At 39.7% G+C, this 23548-nt stretch overlaps 3 protein-coding genes across 8 annotated transcripts in view; 2 read left to right on the forward strand and 1 right to left on the reverse strand.

Annotated features, from left to right (window-relative positions):
* The window catches only part of myofl (myoferlin like), a 26072-nt gene extending 16069 nt beyond the window's left edge, over positions 1-10003 (reverse strand). For both annotated transcript variants that reach the window (XM_030747667.1, XM_030747666.1), the window contains exons 1-12: positions 9817-10003; positions 9231-9286; positions 9004-9095; positions 3570-3678; positions 3328-3424; positions 1710-1873; positions 1237-1365; positions 792-854; positions 602-652; positions 470-500; positions 257-372; positions 30-156 (exon numbers count right to left, since the gene is read on the reverse strand). In XM_030747667.1, coding sequence (XP_030603527.1) covers positions 30-156; positions 257-372; positions 470-500; positions 602-652; positions 792-854; positions 1237-1365; positions 1710-1873; positions 3328-3424; positions 3570-3678; positions 9004-9095; positions 9231-9286; positions 9817-9904 — 1123 coding nt within the window. In that variant the 5' untranslated portion in view covers positions 9905-10003. The remainder of the gene's footprint in view (positions 1-29; positions 157-256; positions 373-469; positions 501-601; positions 653-791; positions 855-1236; positions 1366-1709; positions 1874-3327; positions 3425-3569; positions 3679-9003; positions 9096-9230; positions 9287-9816) is intronic.
* On the forward strand, positions 9862-17386 carry LOC115792993 (centrosomal protein of 55 kDa-like). Of its 5 annotated transcripts, none has more exons than XM_030747671.1 (11): positions 9862-10094; positions 10462-10535; positions 11111-11293; positions 11386-11613; positions 14127-14198; positions 14418-14568; positions 14805-14931; positions 15350-15539; positions 15620-15694; positions 15961-16083; positions 16600-17386. In XM_030747671.1, exons 3-11 carry the CDS (start codon positions 11141-11143, stop codon positions 16792-16794), a joined length of 1314 nt encoding a protein of 437 aa, XP_030603531.1. In that variant the 5' UTR covers positions 9862-10094; positions 10462-10535; positions 11111-11140; the 3' UTR covers positions 16795-17386. The 5 variants fall into 5 exon arrangements, with proteins under 5 accessions (XP_030603531.1, XP_030603528.1, XP_030603529.1 ...); XM_030747668.1 differs by having other exon boundaries at positions 9863-10094; positions 11132-11293; XM_030747669.1 differs by lacking the exon at positions 9862-10094 and adding an exon at positions 10221-10239 and having other exon boundaries at positions 11132-11293.
* Positions 17387-17881: 495 nt separating this feature from the next.
* LOC115793588 (free fatty acid receptor 4) lies at positions 17882-19201 on the forward strand. Its single transcript, XM_030748635.1, is given in 8 exon segments — positions 17882-17917; positions 18028-18328; positions 18331-18415; positions 18417-18591; positions 18594-18663; positions 18666-18750; positions 18953-19065; positions 19068-19201. Coding segments are annotated over 8 exon segments (999 nt in total).
* Positions 19202-23548: the final 4347 nt, after the last annotated feature.

Below are 23548 nucleotides of genomic sequence, written 5' to 3' on the forward strand. Positions count from 1 at the left end.
GGTGCAGAAAATTATGGTACATCACTTACTCTGTGGCATATCCTCGGCACGATAGACTTTAAGGCTCAGAGTGGCTGATCGCATTGTGACACCAGCAGGCACCAAAAGATTGCTCTCTATGTCATCTTGCGCCTCATTTAGCACTTTTCTTTCAGTCTAAACACAAAAGGTAACAGGAGAGCAGAAGAGGTGTTTTTTTTTTTTTAAACTACATTGAGAGAGAGGCATGTGATTTTGAGGAAGAAGGTATTCTCACTGGTGGATCATCTCCAGTAGCAACAATAATTATGCTGACTTTCAGATAGCCTTTGGGCCCCACGCTCGACTCATCAAGATCACTGAGGAGGAGCCATTTCCTCATTATGGCGTGACCTGCACATGGGGTCATATGAAACATGTTCAAGCATCTACATACAGTGTTTAGAAAGGGAAATTTCTCAAAACATGCCTGCAATATGGAACTACTCACTGGGTTCATCGTAGATGTACCCAACATCGAGCTGGATAGGAAGGAAAATGAAATCTGTCAGACTTCTGATTCATCAGTGAAGTGTGAAATAATGAAAGCAAAGTTTAGGATTTAAAAGCATTTTTGGCACACCTTGAACTCTCCAATTAGACTGTCAGATCTGAGGGAGTAGGAGTCATAGACCTGTCGAGAAAAGATATGAGATGCAGAAATTACTTGATTTTATATATATATATATATATATATATATATATATATATATATATATATATATATATAAAATCAATAATAACTTTATTGCACAAATGAGTTATTTACATACCCGAAGGCTGATGCTCTCATCAAACAGTTCTGAGGGGAGCATGTTAACATTGTAGAAAAACATCTGAATGACAGAGAGACAGAAAGTGCTTCTCACAAGTTGTTTCACTGTGTGCACAGTACATTTCTATTCCAGAATACTCTGATATAACTGATTGTAGCAAATTATACAACTTACAGGGGTTTTTTTTGGCTAAGATTTAGGCAAAAAAAAGACAAGGTGAAATGCAAATGAGAGAAATTCAGGAAAAACTGAAAGGACTGCCTTCAGTAGCTAAAGAATGTGACTAAAGCTGCTGATAAAGACAGAAATACCACAGGATGTAAAGCAGGCAAAAGAAGGCTAAAAAAAAAACAAAGCAAAAGGCTAAACCGATCAATAATACATTTCTCAAAAGTAATTTCTGGATGAGTAGAGTATCTTTGTGTGGTGATGGAGTCATTACCTCGTCAAAGAAGGGGTTATTCCCTCTTCTAATTCTTGTCCTGTGGGTCTGTCCACACACACTCACTTTAACCACCGGCTTGATGTTGTTGCCAGGCAGCTGTCGACCCTCGACAACCCGAACACGGATCTGGACATTGCAAGACAATTGCAGTTTATCATTTCTGAAAAGGTGCTATTGATTTCTTTGAGTTAATTGTTCTGCCAACCTTTACAGTGAACACATAAGCCTGCTCAAATTAATGTCAGGAAACTGTGGAACAAAAATATTGCCCCAGAGAAAGTGATGCAGAACCAGAAAGGTTGTTGACAAGTCTGCTTCCTGTCTGTCTATTCCCTGGCACTGACTTGAGTGTGTAGCAGCACTGGTGAAATGTTCTGTCATTCGTGTGATTAACAATAACAATTCCTTCTAAAACCGATATTTGTCATTATCTAGACAAAGAGTAAAAATAATTACAAGTCAAACAATACCTGGAAGTCCTGAGGCTTATTGGCCAGGGCTCTGTGCCTCTTATGCCTGAGACGGATTGGCTGTCTAGGTTTCCCAGGGTGGCTTGGTAAACCAGGAGCTCCGGAGACTCCACCCTGACCTTCCCCATCTGTGTCTGGTTCTCTCTCATCACCCTCATCACTGCCTGATGTGGTGCAAAATCACAACAACAACACCAGCAAAAAAAAAAAAAAAATCGCAAAAATCTGTGAAATTAATGGTTATTCATCTTCATTATTATTCTAGTCATGTTAAGCTTCTGCCCTGTGGTATTTTTGACTTCTGGCTCTTGTTTTGATTGCACTTTTCTAGTGATGGAATCTAGTGATTCTAGTCATGTTGAACTTCAGTTTTTGTGAGTTCTGGTTCCATTGCTTTTTGTTTGTTTGTTTTTCGTTTGTTTGTTTTTTATCTCCCCAGAGTTTCCTCGTCTGGTTCTTTCTCTGCTTCGTCCTTCTGTTAGTACCTCTTCACCTGTTTCTATTATCATGTTTAGCTTCATTCTTCTTGCCTCTGTGTTTAGTATTTGTCTTTCAGTTATTTCTTGTTTTATTTTGAGACTTACTGTCTGTCTGACTGTCCTCACCTGTGTTGATTATGCACACCTGTGTCTTGTTCCCCTTGTGTTTCTAACCCTCAGTCTCCAGAGTACATATCGTTCCATCTCTCTCGTTGTCCTTTGGATAATGCTACTGTTCTTTGTTATCTTAATACTGGTTTGTAGATTTTTGTTGTTTGTTTGTTTTGCTTTTTTTGTTTGTTTGTTTTTTGAGGGGGGTATGCCTTGGACTTTGTGTTTCAGCTAAATAAAACATCATTATTTAAATGATGCTGCCTATGTATCTTGAAATTTGGTCCTCTCTACAACATCTCATAACTGATATCTACACAGCCGGGAGATATAATCACTCCAGCTTGTCCTGGGTCTGCCCCAGGGCATCCTCCCTTTAGAACATGCCCGGAACACCTCACCCAAGAGGCGCCCAGGAGGCATCCTAGACAGATGCCCAAACTACCTCAATTGGCTCCTTTCGATGTGGCCAAAAAAATTAATAGAGTGATTAATATGTCTTGGCTGGCAACAGGCTATTTAACCCTAACTGATGCAGTGAGTAGGTTCTCTTTTCATAAACAACAACAAGACATATACTGTACTATGATCGTGGAAAATATGTTACTCTGTTTCAGAAAGAACTGTCCAACCTATTATTAAAACCTGGAAGCATTGTGCTCATCTTTGAGGAAGAAATGTGGTCAGAAAAAAAAAATCTTGAATGACTGTGACCAGAGATCACTTAAATGTTTGTTGTATCAGATTGCAAAAAAATCATCAGTAGAACATATGGCTATTTTTAACAGTGAAAACTGGAGCATTTCCACACACAGAGAGCAAAGAGGAATCAAGGGATTTGGACTAAACAGCTGTGTACCCTTAGCCTAAGAAAGCCACAATGGGGGGTTTTAAAAAGTGCTTCAGTTTGATGGGAACATAAATATTGGACTTTGTAGCAATGAAAAAATTTCATGTGGTCTGATGAATCTATGGATGGATGGATGGATAAAACCAAAGAAGATTTTAGTTAATTGCAGTCTTCTTACCAGCATCCAAATGAGGCACGTCTCCATCAACTTGTTCATTTAGGTTTGGAGTGGCGTTCATAGGTGGCTCATACCCAATGAGCAAATTAATGACTGCCTACAAAAAGAATACATTCTCAATTTCCTGGCACCACCAGATCTATTGTATATGTCTAATCAAAAGTTCCATCATAGATTTCAACAAAAACCTAGTATTTCATTTCATAAAAACAACAGCACAATATGTAGGATCGTGTTTTTACCCCAAAAGACTGCTGCTTCTCATTGACAAGTGGTACATTCTTGGATGGGAGAGATTTCACCTGACCACTGACCAAGTCTCTCAGTGAGATTCTTGCAGAGCCAATAAATCTGAAAAGCAATCACATTCATTTCCACTGGGTCAAATTCACACACACGTCAATCAAAGAAACCATCAATCGCCTTCAAATGGCTAAAAAAAAAAAAAAGAGTGCTTCCACAATTTGTGCTGAACGGTTACCGCAAAGAGGAATTGGACTCAATGTTTATGATTGTAACTGCTCGTTCCTCTGGATATCTGACAGTTTCCACTTCTCAGTTTCACTTCACATAATATGACAAATTGGGTATCACCATGTAAATTTTTATTTTAGTAAAAGGAAGTTATGTAATATATGATTAATAATGAAAATGGTTTGCAACACACTGGACATTTTTAAAAATCATATCATAGGGGCAGCTGTGGCTCAGGACGTAGAGCAGGTTGTGTACCAATTCAAAGGTCGGTGGTTAAATCCCTGACTCTTCTAATCAAAGCATCCTTAGGCAAGATACTGAACCCTGAGCAAGTCTGGCTGTTATGTAGAAAAGGCACTTAGGTATAGAAAAAGCATTTTTTATCAGTGTGTGATCGGGTGAATGAGACTTGTAGTAAAAAGTGCTTTGATTGCTCAGTTAGAGTAGAAAAGGGGTATATAAGTACCAGTCCATTTACCAAATAGCTGAAACTCAGTTTGAATTCAATTCAATCTTATTTGCATAGCACCTAATCACAACAACAGTTACCTTAATGCAATTTATATTGTAAGGTAAAGACCATACAATGATACAGAGAAAACCACAATGCTCCCTATGAGTGAGCATTTGGCAGCAGTGGGAAGAAAAAACTCCCTTTTAACATGGAGAAACCTCCGACAGAACCAGGCTCAGGGAGGTTTCTCCTTGTTAGACACCATGTTTCTAATGTTTGTAGGTTCGAGTACAAGAACTTCAGTTTTATCTGAATTTAGAAGCAGGAAATTAGACGTCATCCAGCCCTTTATGTCTTTCAGACATTCCTGCAGTTTAACTAATTGGTGTGTGTCATCTGGTCCAGTGATGGCTTTTTAAGTAATGGTTTAATTACTGCCACCCTACAGGCCTGTGGTACTTAGCCCATTAATGGAGATAGATTGATCATATTTAAATTGAAGCATTAATTAATGGTAGGATATCTGTGAGCAGTCCTGTAGGAATGGGTTTTAATAGACACACCGATGGTGTGGAGGAAGTAACTCCTTAAGTTAACTCAGAAAGATCAATCAGATGTAACACTATTAGCAAGTGTTCCTCCCTCCTGTGTCAAGCCCCTTATATTTATTCACACGTCTGTTTTCCTTTGTTTTACTTTGAATTCAATTCAATTCAATTCAATTTTATTTATATAGCGCCAAATCACAACAAACAGTCGCCTCAAGGCGCTTTGTATTGCGGGTAAAGACCCTACAATAATACAGAGAAAACCCAACATTCAAAAAAGACCCCCTATGAGCAAGCACTTGGCGACAGTGGGAAGGAAAAACTCCCTTTTAACAGGAAGAAACCTCCAGCAGAACCAGGCTCAGGGAGGGGCAGTCATCTCTCTGGAAGAGAGCCAGAGATTAATAACAATTAATGATTAAATGCAGAGTGGAGTATAAACAAAGTAAATAAGGTGAATGAAAAGAAAGTCTATTGTGGGAATCCTCCCAGCAGCCTAGGCCTATAGCAGCATAACTAAGGGATGGTTCAGGGTCACCTGATCCAGCCCTAACTATAAGCTTGATCAAAAAGGAAAGTTTTTAAGCCTAACCTAAAAATAGAGAGGGTATCTGTCTCCTGAATCCAAGCTGGAAGCTGGTTCCACAGAAGAGGGGCCTGAAAGCTGAAGGCTCTGCTTCCCATTCTACTCTTAAGTATCCTAGGAACCACAAGTAAGCCAGCAGTCTGAGAGTAAAGTGCTCTGTTGGGGTGATATGGGACTATGAGGTCTTTGAGATAAGATGGGGCCTGATTATTCAAGACCTTGTATGTGAGGAGAAGGATTGTAAATTCTATTCTAGATTTAACAGGGAGCCAATGAAGAGAAGCCAATATGGGAGAAATATGCTCTCTCTTTCTAGTCCCTGTCAGTACTCTAGCTGCAGCATTTTGGATCAGCTGAAGACTTTTCAGGGAGCTTTTAGGACAGCCTGATAATAATGAATTACAGTAGTCCACCCTAGAAGTAATAAATGCATGGATTAGCTTTTCAGCATCACTCTGAGAAAGGATGTTTCTAATTTTAGAAATATTGCACAAATGCAAAAAAGCGGTCCTACATATTTGTTTAATATGTGCATTGAAGGACATATCCTGGTCAAAAATGACTCCAAGATTTCTCACAGTGTTACTGGAGGCCAAAGTAATGCCATCCAGAGAAAGTATCTGGTTAGACACCATGTTTCTAAGATTTGTGAGGCCAAGTACAGGAATTTCAGTTTTATCTGAATTTAGAAGCAGGAAATTAGAGGTCATCCAGGCCTTAATGTCTTTAAGACATTCCTGCAGTTTAACTAATTGATGTGCGTCATCTGGCTTCATTGATAGGTAAAGCTGAGTATCATCTGCATAACAATGAAAATTGATGCAATCCTTTCTAATAATACTGCCTAAAAGAAGCATGTATAATGTAAATAGAATTGGTCCTAGCACAGAACCCTGTGGAACTCCATAATTAACCTTAGTGTGTGAAGAAGACTCCCCATTTACATGAACAAATTGGAGTCTATGAGATAAATATGATTCAAACCACTGCAGTGCAGTACCTTTAATACCTATAGTATGCTCTAATCTCTGTAATAAAATGTTATGGTCAACAGTATCAAAAGCTGCACTGAGGTCCAACAGGACAAGAACAGAGATGAGTCCACTGTCAGAGGCTCTAAGAAGATCATTTGTAACCTTCACTAATGCTGTTTCTGTACTGTGATGAATTTTGAAACCTGACTGAAACTCTTCAAATAAACCGTTCCTCTGCAGATGATCAGTTAGCTGTTTTACAACTACTCTTTCAAGAATCTTTGAGAGAAAAGGAAGGTTGGAGATTGGCCTATAATTAGCTAAGACAGCTGGGTCAAGTGATGGCTTTTTAAGCAGAGGTTTAATTACAGCCACCTTGAAGGCCTGTGGTATATAGCCAACTAATAAAGACAGACTGATCATTTTTAAGATAGAAGCATCAATAATTGGAAAGACTTCTTTGAGAGGTAATGTTCCCTGTGCTTTGCCTTTAGTATTGTTTCCTGCATCTTGTCTTCTGTGATTCAGTTGACCTGTGTGTGTGTCCCCCTCAGCTGTCTCCACTTACCCTAATCACCCTTCTGTGTATTTATTGTCTCAGTCTCCTTTTGTATCTTGTCGGAGCATCAGTTTGGCATTCCCTTTCCATTTGTGGTTTATGTTTCACCTTTGCTTGTCCTCAGGAAATCAGCCAAATAAACAGCTTCCTTTTAGTTCACCACAGTCTGCCTTTGTGTGTCTGCCTTTGGGTCCTCACACCCCTCGGACTTAACACATGACAACAAGATACAGAGCATGATGAAAGTGGTGGGTGGACTCATCTACATTTTGAAAGAAGCCAATTGAGTCTAATAATAGATTAAATGCAGTGCTGAGGCTGTCATTTTCATCATCTACATGGAGGTTAAAATCACCCACTTTATTTTATCTGAACTGAGCAAGCTTTCCTCTATCACTTCACTAATTTTGTCAACAGGGAGATGTGGATGGAGCAGCTGAACCAGTATATGAGGAAAGAGTAGAAAGATGGAAACCATTAAGATGTACCACAGGCATGCACTCTATGCCCAGTTTAATGGACAAATATAGAGCCAAAGAGGCAGGAGAACAGTCTTACAGTAAGTAACAGTCACAATAACATTCAGGGTTCTGCTCAGACTATTTTTCTCAGTGGTTCTCAGCAGATATGGAGTTAGTTGAGACTGCACAGAGCCTAGAAAACTTGAGTTGTTCCTGGAAAACTGTGTCACGTGTGCAATAAATCTGGCATGGTAATTTACTGTTCCTGGCAGAACGGGTAAGGAACACTTAGTTTCTAAACACAATGAGAATAAAGAACTTCCACTATGAAATTAAACTTTGAATTCTAGTCTTATTTGTAGCTGCTCTATTGAAGAAAAAATGTTGACTTTAAAACCACCCTGAAAAAAACAACTTTTTTGGGCATACTCAAATATTTTCCACTACTGACTTTTAAAGACAGCTGAGGAAAAAACAAAATAAAATCCGCCAAAGGAAATGACTGCCAGTTGAGCAGCTGGATCTGCCTTATTTTAACTGCACTGCAGATTAGATACCCCTCTTCAGTTCCCTGAGCCACATTTATCGTTACTATCATGGATTTTAGATGCAGGTAAGGGTTGGTTAAAAAAACAAACAAACAAAAAAAAAAAACAGCCTACATTTCCTGATTCATGGCATTACTGGCTGAGCTGTTAAAATCACTAATGTGCCAATGACAAGCCAGCACAAGCTCCCCTCTCATGCACTGCAGGGTCAGAAAAACATAAAATGCATGTGCGGCTGACGCAGACATCCTCCACCCACCCCTTGTCCCTGCCTGAGAATAATTTATACTGTGCACAATCAGTCACTGGAGTGACTCAATGGAAATTTTATCGTTTGGTCTCCTTTCTTGTTGCCACTGTAGAAAAACAAAGGAACCCAGGCCCTCTATGTTATGTGTATATGTGTCAAACAAATGAAAGAGGATGATTAAACTGACTAATAAGTGATGGCTTGATCTTGAGGGAAAAAAGTAAAAAAGGAATTTTTTTTCCCCCCTTTTAAGGAAACATTTTTATAAATGCTGGAGCACCATTGTGAGGGAGACACAGTATGTTCTTTTGCGTAGCAAGTCTCAACATGATTAAAGTGAGTCCTGGAGTTAAATATCTCAGTGAAGTTACAACATGCTACTCTGCTCCTCGGGAACAGATCATAATGACTATTTTCAGTCACAGTCTGGAAAACTGGGAGTTATAATGTTGGTCATCGATGTACAACTGCTCTAAACTCTACTGACGTGATTATAATCACATGTCAGAAGGTAAACCGTTGAGGTGGGATGAGGTTTTCCCTTTAAGTCATTACCTGAGGCACAGCATGCATGTATATCTGTAATGACTAGCTGCACTAATAGGGAAGTTGCTGACTCAAAGGCGCTCGCCACCACAAAGGCAGGAATATGCTCACATGAAGAGTTATTTGTCACAATGGGATCAATACTGATTCAGTCCCGCATACCTGTCTGATTTAGGACAACTAAGACTCTAAATTTTTAAGTAAGCACATTTATAAGTAAATCAACGCGCAGATGTGACGATTTGTCCAGTCAACCGCTCTCTGTGCACATACTTGTGTTTTCCGATTGTTTCATAGTCTTTCACAATCACGTCGAGGAACGAAGATGCATCCAAAGGGCTGCCTTTCAAATCAAATTCAAACACCTGTAATTACAAAAAGGGGGCATTCACAATCAGTCACCAGCACAAAGTCATGTTAACGATATACACATCAATATACTGTTGCATTCTAGTTTCCAGCATTCCAAACATTCCAGTTAACTTTCATTCCTCACTTACTTCATTCCAAACTGGATTCAGTTCATTATCAATTTGTTTGGTTTTCTTCTTTTCACCTGTAAGAAACAATGATGATAAACACATTTATACTTTATATTTTCTTATGCTCTTCTTGTTGCTTTTTTAATTTCATTATGCTATGTTATTTATTACAATTGGACTGTTTCCCATGTAAAGCTTTATTTTAAGTGGTTACTGGACAAAGCTTTAACAGTGAAAAGTAGTGACCCTGATAGGCACACAAATTAGTCCCAAACCAGTTTTCTTTCAACTAAAATTAATTATTGCATGAACAGTTTTACAATGCTAAGGCAGTTTTGTAAAAAAGAATAAATAAATAATAACAGTATAAGCCTTGTCCTGTGGGAGCCGTGTGTTATTCTGACCTTATAAGGACGCATCTTTGTTTTGTGAGTCACAGCCAAAAAATTTCAGCTGCAATAATAACTAAGTAATCATAACTAAAAGACGTTAAACCGATAGAAAGTGAAACGTTGTATGCATGGTCAGTTTCACCTTGAAAAGAAGTGACATAGCATACAGCAGGAAAAGTCAAGTTAATAGTTATCCTGAACCGTTTTCTCACCTCTAAAGATCACCGAAGCTATTGGATCTGGGTTGCCAAGTTTCTTTTTGGGAATCCCGCTGGCGGATTCTACTTGGACCCGCAGCATGGTGATAAAGTACAAACAAAATAATAATAATAATAATTATTCAGAGAAAAGTTTCATATTCCGCTGAGAGAAGTGCCATCGGAGAAGGAACTGAAAAAAAAAAAAGCTTCAAGAGGAGGAGAGGAGTGGACACAGAGACAACCCTCACCTCATGAGTCACAGCACCCACCCAGTCTGAGGAGGCATTACTGTAAGCAATGGGCACACAAAAGCGACAAGCAGGGGAGAGCCTGTCCTTTGTTTTCAAAAATGTCGCATATTTGTATCTCAAGAAGCATTTTTAAATATGCAGCTGTGCAAGCGGCTCTTCTCTTGTGCCGCAGCTCCACTTAGTGGTGATGTCTAAATCTTTCCCTGCTATCAAAAAAAAAAAAAAAAAAAAAATGCTCACTTAGTGTTATTTCCAGATGTTTCTTCTTTTAAGTAAACCCATACACTTTGATGTTATATTTAAAAAATAATAATATGCTGCAAAAACTTTCCTCTAGACAGTCAGTACTGTTATTCATTTAAAACCGCTGTTTTCCCGCTAAACTTTTAACGTCTGTGTTTTTCAGGCTGATGGATGGAGGAAGAAAGAGGGTACCGCAGTCATCTAATTTCACAATCTGACAGCCACCACTCTTTCTAGGTAACAGAATATCAACTCAGCAGCTGCTTCAGTGGATTTAGTAAAACAATACCGTAAGAAAGTTAAGAAAATAACGTCTGTTTTAAAGCGAGCAGTCATATTTCACTACGATAACAGCTTCTTGGTATAACTAGCTATTTAAGCTAGCTAGCCAAATTAGCCTTATTACCGACTAACAAAAACTTTACAGATTATAATAATTATTATGACAGTTTTACTTATTAGATATAAGAGACAAGTGCTCAATAGCTAGTTTAACTCAACTGTGAGATTGACTTTAGCTTGCTAGCATGAGCTGATAGACACAAATATATTAAACCAGGTAATTTAACAGGTAAAATAATGTATAAAATATTAGAAGATTAGACACTTTTCAGCAACACAAACCTAACCTTTAAAAGAGCATACAAAGTTTCAAAGCCAAAAGCAACTAAACATGGTTAAACTGAACAACAGTACATTGCAAGCAAATTATAAAATCAAAATTTGGTGCTGTTGTCTTAGCTAATGAATGTTAAACTCACAATGTTTATGTTTGATATTGTATATTCTAAGATCCATTGCACCTGTGACAGTCTTGTGATACATGTGAGCAGGTAACAGGGATGGCAGCATCTAAATACAAGCGTTCTCTTGAGAAAAAGATCAAGTCAGAGCTCGCTGTGGTTGTCAGCAGCCTCAGGAAAGAGAATACTTGCCTGAAAAGGTCCCTGGCTGAGCTGACCCATCAACAGTCGCAGCATAATAGGCTGATAGAGGTAATCTTATCATACTACTCAGTCAAATCTGTGTTTTTGTATCAGTACAGTCTGACCATATTTTAAACAGGTTTTATTGTGTCTACATGCAGAGATTCCTCTCCCTTGAAACCATAAGGCTCGAGTGTTCCCTGGAGCTGAAGACAAAAGATGAGAAAACTGTTTGCCCTGGTGACCATCTGTGTAAAAAAGAAAAGAGCCCGATGTATGGAGTGAGTAGCATATCCCGTTACTCCAGAGAGATTGAAGAAATCGAGGACAAGCTTGAGGTCATCTCAGCTAGGTGTCAGTATCTCAAGAACAAAGTTACAGGGAAGCAGGTATAGCAGATTTTCAATTTAGTGATTATAATGCCAGAGGAAGTAGAAACTACTTTGCCTTTGTAAGCATTACACCTTCCTCTTCATATCAATACACAATATAGCATTGTCTGATTATAAACACAGAAGAAAAGGTCTGGTGCATGTTAAGCATTCTTAATTGCTTGATAAGTTTGCTGCCCAGCTGCTGCAGATGAACAAGGCAGCCAGTCAATGTCATTAATTCTTTTGCCACAAGGTGTCACTACTAGGCTTCCCAACACAACCATCCCGAAATGTCAGTCATGACATTTGTACTCATTTGGCAAGGCTGGCATCAGTGTGTCTCTTCCTCTGAAAGTTTGGGAAGGTGTATTAGACGAGCAACTAGTCGGACATAGGTTTAATCTGTGACCTTTACTATAGCACTCCAGATGTGTCTATCTGATCCAGTTTGCTACAGTACGCAAAAGCCAGAGAGCTCTCAGGAGCTGTGGGTCAACTTTGACCACCGCTTGTCCCATTGTGAGTTATTGGCCACTTGTTTTCCACTTTTGCCACTCCTGTAAAAGCAAATAAAGGAGGAAAGGAAAAAGAAAGAAGTTAACTTCCAAAATTTGGTTGTCCCTCCATCGTCTCTTTCACAGTAGGTTATTGGAATCATAGAAGGCCTGAGTCCCATCGTTCCATGAGAAGGATGTTTGGTGTTATGGGATCAGGATCGACTATGTCAGATGATACAAGGATTGGTATTCAGAAAGCATTAGGTCTCCACAGCAACAGTATACAGAACTAGATCTGGAATTGATCACTCCTTCAATGTTACCATAATATAGCATATTCACTGGTTTCACTTTTCATTCCCATGTTCCCCCAAAATGTGGGCCGCTAGGTGGATTGAAGTGAAACGGAATCTGCTGACTGGTGAGTTGCTCCTCTAGCTGGGGTTCCAATCACACTAAAGGCCTCCTGTAGCTCATATTGTGCTCCAGTGAAGTTGTGCCATTGTCACATGGCAGCTCAAAAAGTTTCTCTTGTCGAGCAATGAAGCAATGGAGGGAGAAGGCATCTGAATCCAGGCTTTCCAGGAGGTCAAGATGGATACTCTGGTGGTCATGAATTATACAAGATTTCTCATCTTTACTCTTAGTGGAGTCCAATCTTGACAGTAAGTAGGCCAAAACAATCCATTCCAGTGGAATAGAATGAGGGCTCTTCCCTCTAGTAGTCAGCTAGAGGCTAGGTCGGCAGTTTTTGGGATGCTGGGCTTGGCATGCCAGTATTGACAGTCTTGCACCGTCAAGATTCTGATCTTAGCCAGTAAAACCCAGTATGACACAGTGGTGGAATCTGGAAGGTCTGGCTGATTATGAGGGCCAACTCAGTGTGTATCACTCTGCACAATTAAAGGGTTGCATTCACCGACAAGCAGTGCACAGTTGTTTGTTTCTTAGGTGCAACTCTGAACCTGGCTAGCATGAAGGCAGTGTGGATCCCTCCATCATCATCTGTGGTGTGGATGTAGGTGACAGCTCTCTGTGCCTGTGCCTCCCTGCCCTTGCTGATGCATCACAGAATGCATGAGTTGTCTGGTGGTAGAAGGCATATCAGCGCAGGCTGGAAAGTAGAGTTGATGAGTCCAAAAGGTTCTGAGGTTCAGTCGGGTCGTGCCAGCCGATGTCTTGTTTCCAGAGATCCCAAATAAGAATTTTTTCCTGAGTGATAAATGGGATGAAGTTGAGTAGACCCTATTGGCTAGGTTCTTATACAGGTTCCTGAGAGTATGAGATCCTGGCTGAGGGGAGTGCTGTTTATATTCCAGTGTGTCACTGATACAGATCCACTGCATGTCACTGGCTGATGGCCCAGTTGTAGGTGTGGAAAAATGTGTCCACTGTAGATGCAGTAGGAGGAACATTTTGCTGTATTGGTTTATACTCAGGGTGAGTTAAATGTATCCTGTCATGCTGCTTCAATTGGGAGCATGAAGCTGGCAGAAGAAAGCTGCCACAGTTCAGTGGTTAGTATTGTCCCCTTAAAGTAAGGTCTGGGTTCACATCTGGTGGCTAGCGATTTTAAATTTACCATTGGGTGAATGTGTCCGTGAATGGTTGCCTGTCTCTCTGTCAACCCTGCATAGAAGAAAAGATCTGGAGCATGTTGAGCATCCTTAATTGCTTGATAAGTTTGCTGCAGATGAAGAGGGCAGCTAGTCTATGAATGTAATTAATTCCCTCACCAGAAGGTGTCACTGTTAGACTTCCCAACATCTGTGTAAAATAGCTGTTTAGGGGGTTGATTTACCAAGACCCTCTTGCCTCTTAGCCAGGGTATGCCGCTAGATGGCAGCAGTTATTATTCAGTCTCAATAGCATTAGGATGCTGAGAGCCCTAAGTCATCATGTTTTGGATCTTTTTCAGACTATCCTGCCACCTAGCTTTCTCTTTTTATCATTGCAGGTGAGAGACTGCTAATATGATTTGGTCTTTTTCAAATGTGTAATATTGTTTTGTGTCTTTCTGGTCTGTGGTAGGACTCCACAGCTGACGAACAGGCTTCCATGAGTAATGAAGCTGTGGCAGAGCTCCAAAATCATCTCAGAGATGTAATTATTTATTTGCTTGGCACAACTGGAAATGTTCTCTGTTTTTCTATCCACTCCTAGATCCCCTTAATGTTGTTTTAGGTTAGTTTTTACTTACATGTAAGTGTACAGTATACATGTCTTCCTAAGTATTTGTAATTTGGAGACATTTTCCTGGCACAGTTCTGTTTCTGCCTTCTTCTCTTATGTGCTTCTCATTCTTTCATTCTATGCCCTGAGGCCTTGGAAAAAAACAAGCAGTGGCTGGAGTATGACCAGCAGAGAGAGGCCTATGTGAGAGCTATTTTGGCCAGAATGTTATGGCTGGAGAAGCAGCTGAACGAAGCCAATCAGGCCCGTTCACAGCAGCACAATGAGGACCATTCAGATGGTGAGCCAAGAGGATAGTGGGCAGCAGACACTCACCACTGGGGCAACAGAGGGCAACAGATTGTCACAACAAGTTTTTAAGATATCAAGATTGCTCAATAGTAGCCCACTGTAACAGAATGTTTCTCCATGTACTTCATTTTCACAGTTATTTTTTAATACCAGATGGCACACATGTGCAGATGTCCTTGTGTCCAACTTCTGCTTTTAATATTTGTTTTATTTTTGTTATTGCAGAGAAAGAGAAAATAAGCCAGATGCAGGGGCATTATGAAAGACTCCTGCAGAAAGCCAAAGATGAGCTGGAGGTACTGAGGGAACGAGTTGAAGTGACCCAACAAAACCTCATGATCACCCAAAATTGGTATGATTGCTGCAAAAAAAAAAAAAAAAAATTCATTATTCCCAAAATGTGGATTGCAGCCCTCTGGTGGACTGTAGAGGAACAAGAAGTCACCTCTTGCAGTTTAAATTTTTTTTTTTTTTCATTTCTGCTACTTATTTTAAAATTGCAATTAAATAATTAAATGTATGCTAATTAATTGTAAGAACTACTTAAAGAAAGTCACAGGATTTCAAAATGACAAATCTTTCATTTTTTACCTTTTTTTTATACCAAAAACAGACTTGGCTCTTGTAATGATCAGAGAATTTTTTTTATACTTTCAAATGGGCCACAGCAGTCTGAAATTTGGGAATAGCTGTAACAGAAGATATGTTTCCATTCAAGTTGGACACAGTTAGAGGATGGTCAGCTACTTAACAGGAAAACTGATCTGTAGGTGCAAGGAAAGAGAAAGGGAGGTGGAGGAGCTCGAGCAGCAGCTGAAAGCTGAAAGAATGAGCAGAAGAAGCACACAGGAAGATCAAAGTTGCCCTGAGGATGAAGAGCAAGAGCAGACAGATGAGAACATAGACCTCCAAGGCATGCTGGATGAAGAGGGGAGAAGGTCGGCCAACGCTGAGCTGCAGGTAACAAGTATAAATCTTATTGCCATCACATGATGAAAGAAAGAGCCGGTAAAGTCACACAAAAACTGCTCTCCACTCAGGTCAATCTCTTTCAAAGGTTTATGTTAAATCGTCACTATGCAGACCAGGAAAAGATTGCAGACCTGGAGCGACAGGTATGAAAGGCACTAATTCATCCACTCTTAATGAAGGCCCAGATTAATTACAGTAAACTCAGGATCAGCAGTTTGTGTTTTCTAATAAGGCCTTTTGTGAGATTCTGGGCTTGACTTAGATTGTTGAAGCCAGAGCCGTATGCAGGCACACCGTGTTCTGTTACCTCTGTGCCTACCTTCTGAAGCCAGTTCTCATCTCCTAATTTATAATGTTATTCATTCAGTTCATTGGAAATTTTAATACTTTTTTTTTTTTGACATTTTAGATCAAGATTTCTTCACAAGACCTTGAGGACGAGAGGCAGAATTGTTCTTATTTAAAGGAGCAAATGGTTAAAGTTCTGAAGATACTGCAAAAATCAAAAGGCCGCGTGGCAAAACAGTCCAAGGTTGGCATCAATACAGCAAAGTGTCAAACTTAAAAGCTGCATTAATAGAGTTTTCATTTTACAGAGACTACCAAAATAAAATAACTAAACAGGGAAAACGCATAATAATAGGACCCGACAATAGGGAAACACTGGGAAGACTGGACTGATAACGTAGAGTGTTCGTAGACAATATTAACTGAACTCAAGATACAAGATTACTATAAATAATTCTACTTGGCCTCCAAAAGTAATGAAACAAAAAAACAAAGGATAAAAAATGAAGAGCAACCTAAAATTCAACAGAGAACATTAAATAATAAACAGAACTTGAAAGTCCACAACTCAAAAACCCACGATTGGAAAACTAAAATCAAGCTGTAAAATAAATAAAATGCAGCACCTTTCCTTCTCAACCTGTTCTGTTATTATAAAAATAGTTATTAGTGCAGCTTTAAGATTTGCTTCAGAATGAAGTGTGCAGATTTTTCATCCAGGGACTAAACTGTAACTGATGGATGATGCTGTTTATGTTAGAGAGAGGAGCCGGATCACAGCTCAGGTGAAACAAGCCCTCCCCTGTCCCCCCACCTCTCCAGACCCAGCCTGACATCCTCCCCTCAAGTTAACGTGATGAATGAAAGCATCCTGGAGTGTCCCAGCTGCCAGGCTGAGTATCCAGTCAGTCACCACAGAGAACTGATGAACCATCTAGAAATCTGTCTAAACTGAGCTGAGCCTGGGAGCTCTTTAGTTCTGCATCTTTCTTTAAGATATATTGGTTATTAGATGTAAGTTCTTTTAATAAATTAAAGTGATGAGTTGTCTAAGTTCTGATTCTCGAGTGATTCCCTCAAAGTTTTGGTTAGACATATCACCAAAGATGCAGCTAAATTTGGAGCAATATCTGCTTCATCCAGCACGGCCAAGCAGCTGCAGCTGCTCACAGCTCTTGGCAGCAAATTGTTGCAGCAGCTTGAAAGAACTAATTAACAATAAATGCAGAGTTACATCTTCTCTGCATTCTGTAGTATTTGCAGAGTCTTTCCCTAAACTGGCAGAGTATTATCTGGATTGAACTAGCACACCAGCTGTGCTGGGTGAGAAGGAATGAAAAAATATTCCAAGGAAATAATACCATACATATTTTAGTGCAAAATAAACTGTTGGAAAATTCCTTGAAATTTGATGTAGATACTCTTTAGATACTGTGCCCTGTGTAATGAATCCTACTGATTTTGGTAGTGCCAAAATCAACATGATGCAAATTAGTTTTGGTTTTAACTGAAATTTACAAGCAACAATTTGATGGTTTGAGTGTGGCTACAGATGTTTGAGATCCATGTTCAATAAATTCTACTGAATTTGGTGTTTGCATAACTTTTTGTTGGAAAGTGTTTTAGCATCTTGTAAAGAAGTATTTCCAAAATACAGTGCTTAACAAATTTATTTGATCACTTGTCATAAAAACAACTAAACACCAATTATTTTAGAGATCTGTCATGCCATCTGTTATTTATTAGGCAAAATAAACTGAGTTCATATTTTTAAACCCAAATTTGAGCCAGCATGCAGCTGTGGCATAAGCATTACACTGGGTGGTGGTCTAATAAATTTGTTAAGCTTTGTAAATCTTGCGGAACGTGTTAAATCTGTCACCATAAGACCAGCAGGAGCCTATCATTAGGAAAGTGTGTCTACACTATTTTTGGAAAAGTGCAGAAACATTATTGCTTAAGAAATGCAAAATTAGAGCAGAGAATGAGGACAAAATTCTTAAAATTATGTTTAAAAATACAAATGCAAAGAATCTGTTATAATGTTTGACTTCCTTTCAGGCATCACAGAGCAAACAGTATCAAAAAGTCTAGTCTCCACCCACCCTTTCTCCTCACCTGTATCCATTTAATTCTTATCAGCATCTGTCCCATGTTCATTTTTCTGGTAATCTACAGGGGTGAATAGTGTGAGCATTTCAGATTTAAGTACTTTTTCAGCCTGTGTGGACACAGACACGTTCATTCACTTAACTTTAGAAACTTGACTTATTTTTCTTTCTTCTCTGAGCTGCACCACTCAGATCATGTTGCCACCACTATAATCGAGACCATGGCTATCAGCACAGTCTTCCTCGTCTCTGTGGCTGCAAATGTGGGAGCTGTAGTCCTGGTAACCTGTGAACACACGCTGTTATTCAATAAGACCATCCTGACTCTCAACTTGTTTGTGGTTGATCTGACCTGATCTGCTGTCAGCATGATCCCAACAATGTGGCAGTACGTTGGACTGTGTCTTGGGAGCTGGGGTATACTGCCTGCTACACAGTGCTCTGTGTCATCTGTATGAGTGGCTGTCGCCATCACAACCTTGGCTTCCATCAGTGTGGAGAGAGTCCAAGCTATTCTCTGGCTGCAGACTGTGCCAACTCTAACCCCTAGGATGGTGACTGTGACCCTCATCTTCATCTGTGCCTTTTCTGCACTCACTTCCCTGCCTCTCACTCGGTTCTTCACTCTGATGGAAGTGGATGCCTACTGTAAATGTATATTTTAATGTTTTCGCCACAGGAACGTGGTGACATCTGTACTCTCAAGTGGCCTGACCCAGCAAGGGGAGATTCACAGGCCTTCTCTCAGGACTCATAATTCTGGTTAGTTACAGCAAAATATTGCAGATGGGTTTAATGCTGTCTTTGCTAAAGATGTCAGGAGAAGGATAGAGTGGGTGTGTAGTGTTTTTTTTATGCTTTTAACACAAGCTGCAAAAATTCAGCTCTCAATCCATATGCGGATCAATCAGGCTGTGTAAATAGTTTCATCATGCCTCTGTAACCACAAGTGTCATCATTGTACAACAGCATTTTACTTCCATTCCAGATTGCTAAAAATAGCAGGCTAAGACTTTGACCCAGAGGTGGTCAGAACCCATATGGAGACTCTCCTCACTACCATGTCTCTCGCCAGGATATGAAGTTCTTCCATATTGTGCTGGTCTTGGTGCTTTCTGAATCATGTGCAGCGCTATTTTCATTATCACTTTCCTCATATTGGTCAGGAACTCACAGGGTCACATATATGTCTCTTCTACCATGTTCTTCTGGGTGGTGACATTCACTCTGGCCAATTCAGCGCTCAATTGATTTTAAGTATTAATAAACAAAAACAAAAAAATAATCCTTTTATTTAATTGTGTCATTTTATCTGGAAAAAGAAAGATCTGGATTCAGTGTCTCAGCACCAGATCATGCTAACAAAGGTCTGTTTGTCTCCCAACATGAGTCAAATTCCACTCTGCAGTAAAAACCCCGTTTTGCCCTGTCAGTGATTAAATACCCACAGGCCTGGGCAGTCTGACTAATGCGTAAACACAGTTATTTCTTTCTAGGGAAGTGCATGTACATGAATTAGGAAACAAGACCACAGTACAGCTGGATATTAATACTTGTTCTGAGTTGACCAGCTGGAGTATTGTTATTTCACCTAGTCTGGTTCCACTGCACCATCTAATCTTAGCCTCATAGCATCATGAAAAAAAGGCTAGAAGAAATTGTTGAATGTGCCTGATGTTTGGACCACTGGGGGCACTGCTTTAAAAACAGACATGTTTCTATAGTGGAAATCACTGCATGAGCTCTTCTGAAAACCTGCAGCTAAACAAGAAGCAGAAATGTCATGCATTAAAGCTCATAGCATTTATAAACATCTGTGAAGGCAACATCAATGCTGAATGACATACAGGTTTTGGAGGAATTTGCTGCATTCAAGATGGCTCTATAGGGAAACATGTTTTTGGTTTTGGCTTCTTGTTTTATTCGAGGTTTAGTTTTGGTGTTCATCTCTGTTTTAAAGTGATGTGTTTATTGTATTTCTCTGATTCTTACTTCAGGTGTTTAACTTCACTCCTGTTCTTATGAGGACTTTAAGTTTCATGTTTTTCAACTGATAAGTTTTAATTTTGTGATTGTGTTTTGGGTTATTTCTTGATATTTAAAAGAGGTGGCAGTTTAGGTTTCTGTTTCTCTCTCTGTCTCATATTTCTCTGCTTTTCCCCCCTTCTGAGTCGTCTTGTCTCTGTGATCATTATTTGTCTTTTGCTTCAATTTAAAGGTTTCGTTTTTTTCCGTGTCTTGCGTTAGTTTTACATACTTCCTCTCAGCTTATTCAATGTCTTTATTACGTTATCCTTTCATTTCCCTCACATCACAACAATAGTCGTCTCAAGGTGCTTTATACTGTAAGGTATAAAAAAACACCAACAATCAAATGACCCCTATGAGCAAGCCCTTCGCAACAGTGGAAAGGAAAAACTCCCTTTCAACAGGAAGAAAAACGGCAGAACCAGGCTCGGGTAGTGACAGCCATCTGCCGCCACCAGTTAGGGGGTGAGGGGAAAGAGAAGAGATAAGAAAAAGAGAGCACTGGGAGACGGGACAAAACACAGACTTATGGAGAGAGGGGGCAAAATTTAATGACGTGCTGCAGTGGTATATAAACATGTGGGTTGTAAAAGGTGGGTGGAGAGGAAGTGCTCAGTGCATCACAGTGTATCACATCAAGTCCTGCAGCAATCTGAGCTTATGGCAACATAACTAAGGGAGGGTTCACCTGATGCAGCCCTAACGATGAGCTTCATCACAAAGGAAAGTTTTTGTCTAAAAGTAGAGAGGTTCTCTGTCTCCTACAATCCAAACTGGGAGCTGGTTCCAAGGCTTCCTCTCTGATTGTCTTGATCGCCTTCACCTGGATCTCATTCTTCGTCTCTGTTTCCAAAATTCCATTTTGTCATGTGTGCATATGCAGCCCTGCCCTCTTCTTTGTTGTTGGCGGTGTTGTGCCATCTGTTAGTGCTACCTAGTTAGACACATATGTGCTCTGGGCTTTCTTGCGCCCAGAAAGGATTTGGATTATGTTTGGATTTCATTTTGGACTTAATTTTTCAGATGTTTGAATTAGCAAAACCTTTTGATGAACATTCTGCTTCCTGTGTCTGGCATTTGGGTCCTTATCACAACATCTGTGATCCAGTGAAAATATTTGACACATATACACTATATTTGCAGTCTTAACTCATTACTACTTATCCTAGAGTGCACATTGTATTCTGCCTGCAATAATGGATTTGCAAATTCATGAAGCCCAGAGGCTTTATAGCCTTAGTACCAGATGTACTGTATCTGTCTGAGGGGAGCATCCCTCTGCAGTTACAGAGGCAATCCATTATGCAGACTTGGAGAAAACATAAAGTGACACTGTACTGCATCACTTTGCTGAGGATTGCTGTTTTTTTAAATGCCAAGACAGATGTGAACCTTGCTGCCTTCAGCAACCACATCCAGGTCAGAGTATCTTTGCTGCTATTTCAGTGCATTTCTTACTTTTTTATCCTGTTGTCTCAAAGGTTATAACAGCGTCATACCCTTATAGCTGCTGCTCAAACAATAAAACTGATTCACTTGAACTTTTATTTGAACTGCACAGCATGAAATCAATTCTCATAAATGCTTTAATGATTGTTTCAGCTTTGATATGTCTCACATTTTTCGGTGACGGAAAAACTACTTTCAGCTGCTTTCTTGTTCACAAGGGATAACCGCAGCAGGTGACTCCACATGTTTGATCTGGCAGATTTTTTTGTTACACCAGATGCCCATCTTGATGCAACCCCAAAGGAATTTGTGTCTCCTCCCAGAACTCAGGAATCTTTCCCTTGTTAGGCAAATATGTAAATCATTACACTATGGAGCCACTCACATGTTTAATATTTTCATAATCATATCTGATCTTGCCCCCTTGATTTTGGTTCATTGTCATGGGAGTATGCTATTTAGTCCCACATTCAACAATTTTAATACCTTTATATGATCTAAATGTTTGGCAACTTTGTCAGCTTTCAGGAAGGGGATAATGGTCAAAAACTGTATTTTAGAGGAAAAAGAGATGTCCAGCAATCCAAATAGGAAGGAAACTATTATGTAATTACACAATTTATGAAAAGGAGTCATACAGTGTTTATGTGACCAGTTCTCTTGATTGCCTTTAATCTATCCTGCTGCTGTAGCACTTATCGGAACATACTTCAGTATTTCTTCAATGCTTGTGGTTTCTTAGCCATTCCAAAGCCATGTCCCTGATCCTGATTTTTCTCTAATCTCACCTTTGTCTATCCCTATTTCTCTTTATTTGAACATGTGCGCATATGTGTTCTGTTGTGCATGCACACACACAGATCAACCCCAAAATGGAGTAGTTACATATCTTCATTATTTCATGTAAAGCTCTTGCAAATGTCCATGTCTATTCTGTGGGCTGACAAGATGGCAGACCTGCAAAACAAGCACATTCACTAAGTTTACACAAGACCAGAGTGGGAGGGTGGACACCTTTAGCGATTTAAAATCTCAATAATCATACAGAAAAATTTGCTTAAAGGAAACTCTCTTCCACTTTAGCTGGAAATCTTAGAGAAAGAAATTTATAAAGCTATTGAATCCATCTGACAGCTACACTTTTCTACCTTGGCTCTACATTTCCCTCTAGTGGGGAGCTCAGCTCATTAGTCTAGACTACCTGTTCGAATGGCTCTATTTTACCTACAGCCTATCACAGATTGAATGTCTCCACATGAAATACATTTGCATTAATGCAAAGATTTTTTTTTAAATAAATAGCATATACATGAGGTCGTGAGCTAATGCAGGCATATACAATGACCAGCCACAACATCAAAACCACTAAAATGTGAAGTTATTAATACTAAATATTTTTACAGTGCAATATTCTGCTGCATGCTACAGTGACACTTACCACCCACATAAACATTGTTGCAGAACAAGAACACCCTTCATAGCACAGCCCAGGGGAACAGCATCTCCCATCAGGATGATGCCGCACTGCTAAAACTGCTATGGAATTGCTTGAAGAACACAACAAAGTTCACCCCAGTTTCCAAACTCCCCAGATCCCAGTCCAAGAGCATCTGGGGGATGTGCCAGAACAAGCCTGATCTACTGAAGCCCCACCCCCAAACCACATAACACCCCAGAGGTCCTGTGTCAACACCCTAAGAAGGTCAGGAGAAAAAAGGGGGGGAATCTGCACAATATTAGACAGTAGTGTATTTCAGTAGCCGATCTGTGTATATTAAAGGAAACTAGTCTCCAAATACATATCAAAAAAGTGAGAAACACTAGACTCACTGTGGTGATATTGTTGCTGGAAAGACTGTGTCCTACTCTGGTGATGAATGGTGACATTTATGAAGCACAGACACTACACAACATCTTGCAGAACAACAATAATATCCACTGTTCTCCATTTAGTCCAGTAGCTGCTGATACTTCTAAGAAGCAGTCTAATAGCTTCATTCTTCGTAGCGTAATTTTTCATACCTCCCAGAGCAGGATCATGCTCCTCTAATTCTCCTGCTTTAGTAGTATTATGGTAAACAGGCACAGGATATAAAATGTTGTAATCACACGAGGATTTAT

The sequence above is a fragment of the Archocentrus centrarchus genome, chromosome 15, assembly GCF_007364275.1.
Source record: "Archocentrus centrarchus isolate MPI-CPG fArcCen1 chromosome 15, fArcCen1, whole genome shotgun sequence".
NCBI classification, from domain to species: Eukaryota; Metazoa; Chordata; class Actinopteri; order Cichliformes; family Cichlidae; genus Archocentrus; species Archocentrus centrarchus.

Coding starts and splice junctions, on each gene's coding strand:
- LOC115792993 (XM_030747671.1), top strand. CDS start 11,141: ATGGCAGCATCTAAATACAAGCGTTCTCTTGAGAAAAAGATCAAGTCA. Junction 11,294..11,385: donor AGCATAATAGGCTGATAGAG/GTAATCTTATCA, acceptor GTCTACATGCAG/AGATTCCTCTCCCTTGAAAC. Junction 15,695..15,960: donor TTGCAGACCTGGAGCGACAG/GTATGAAAGGCA, acceptor TTGACATTTTAG/ATCAAGATTTCTTCACAAGA.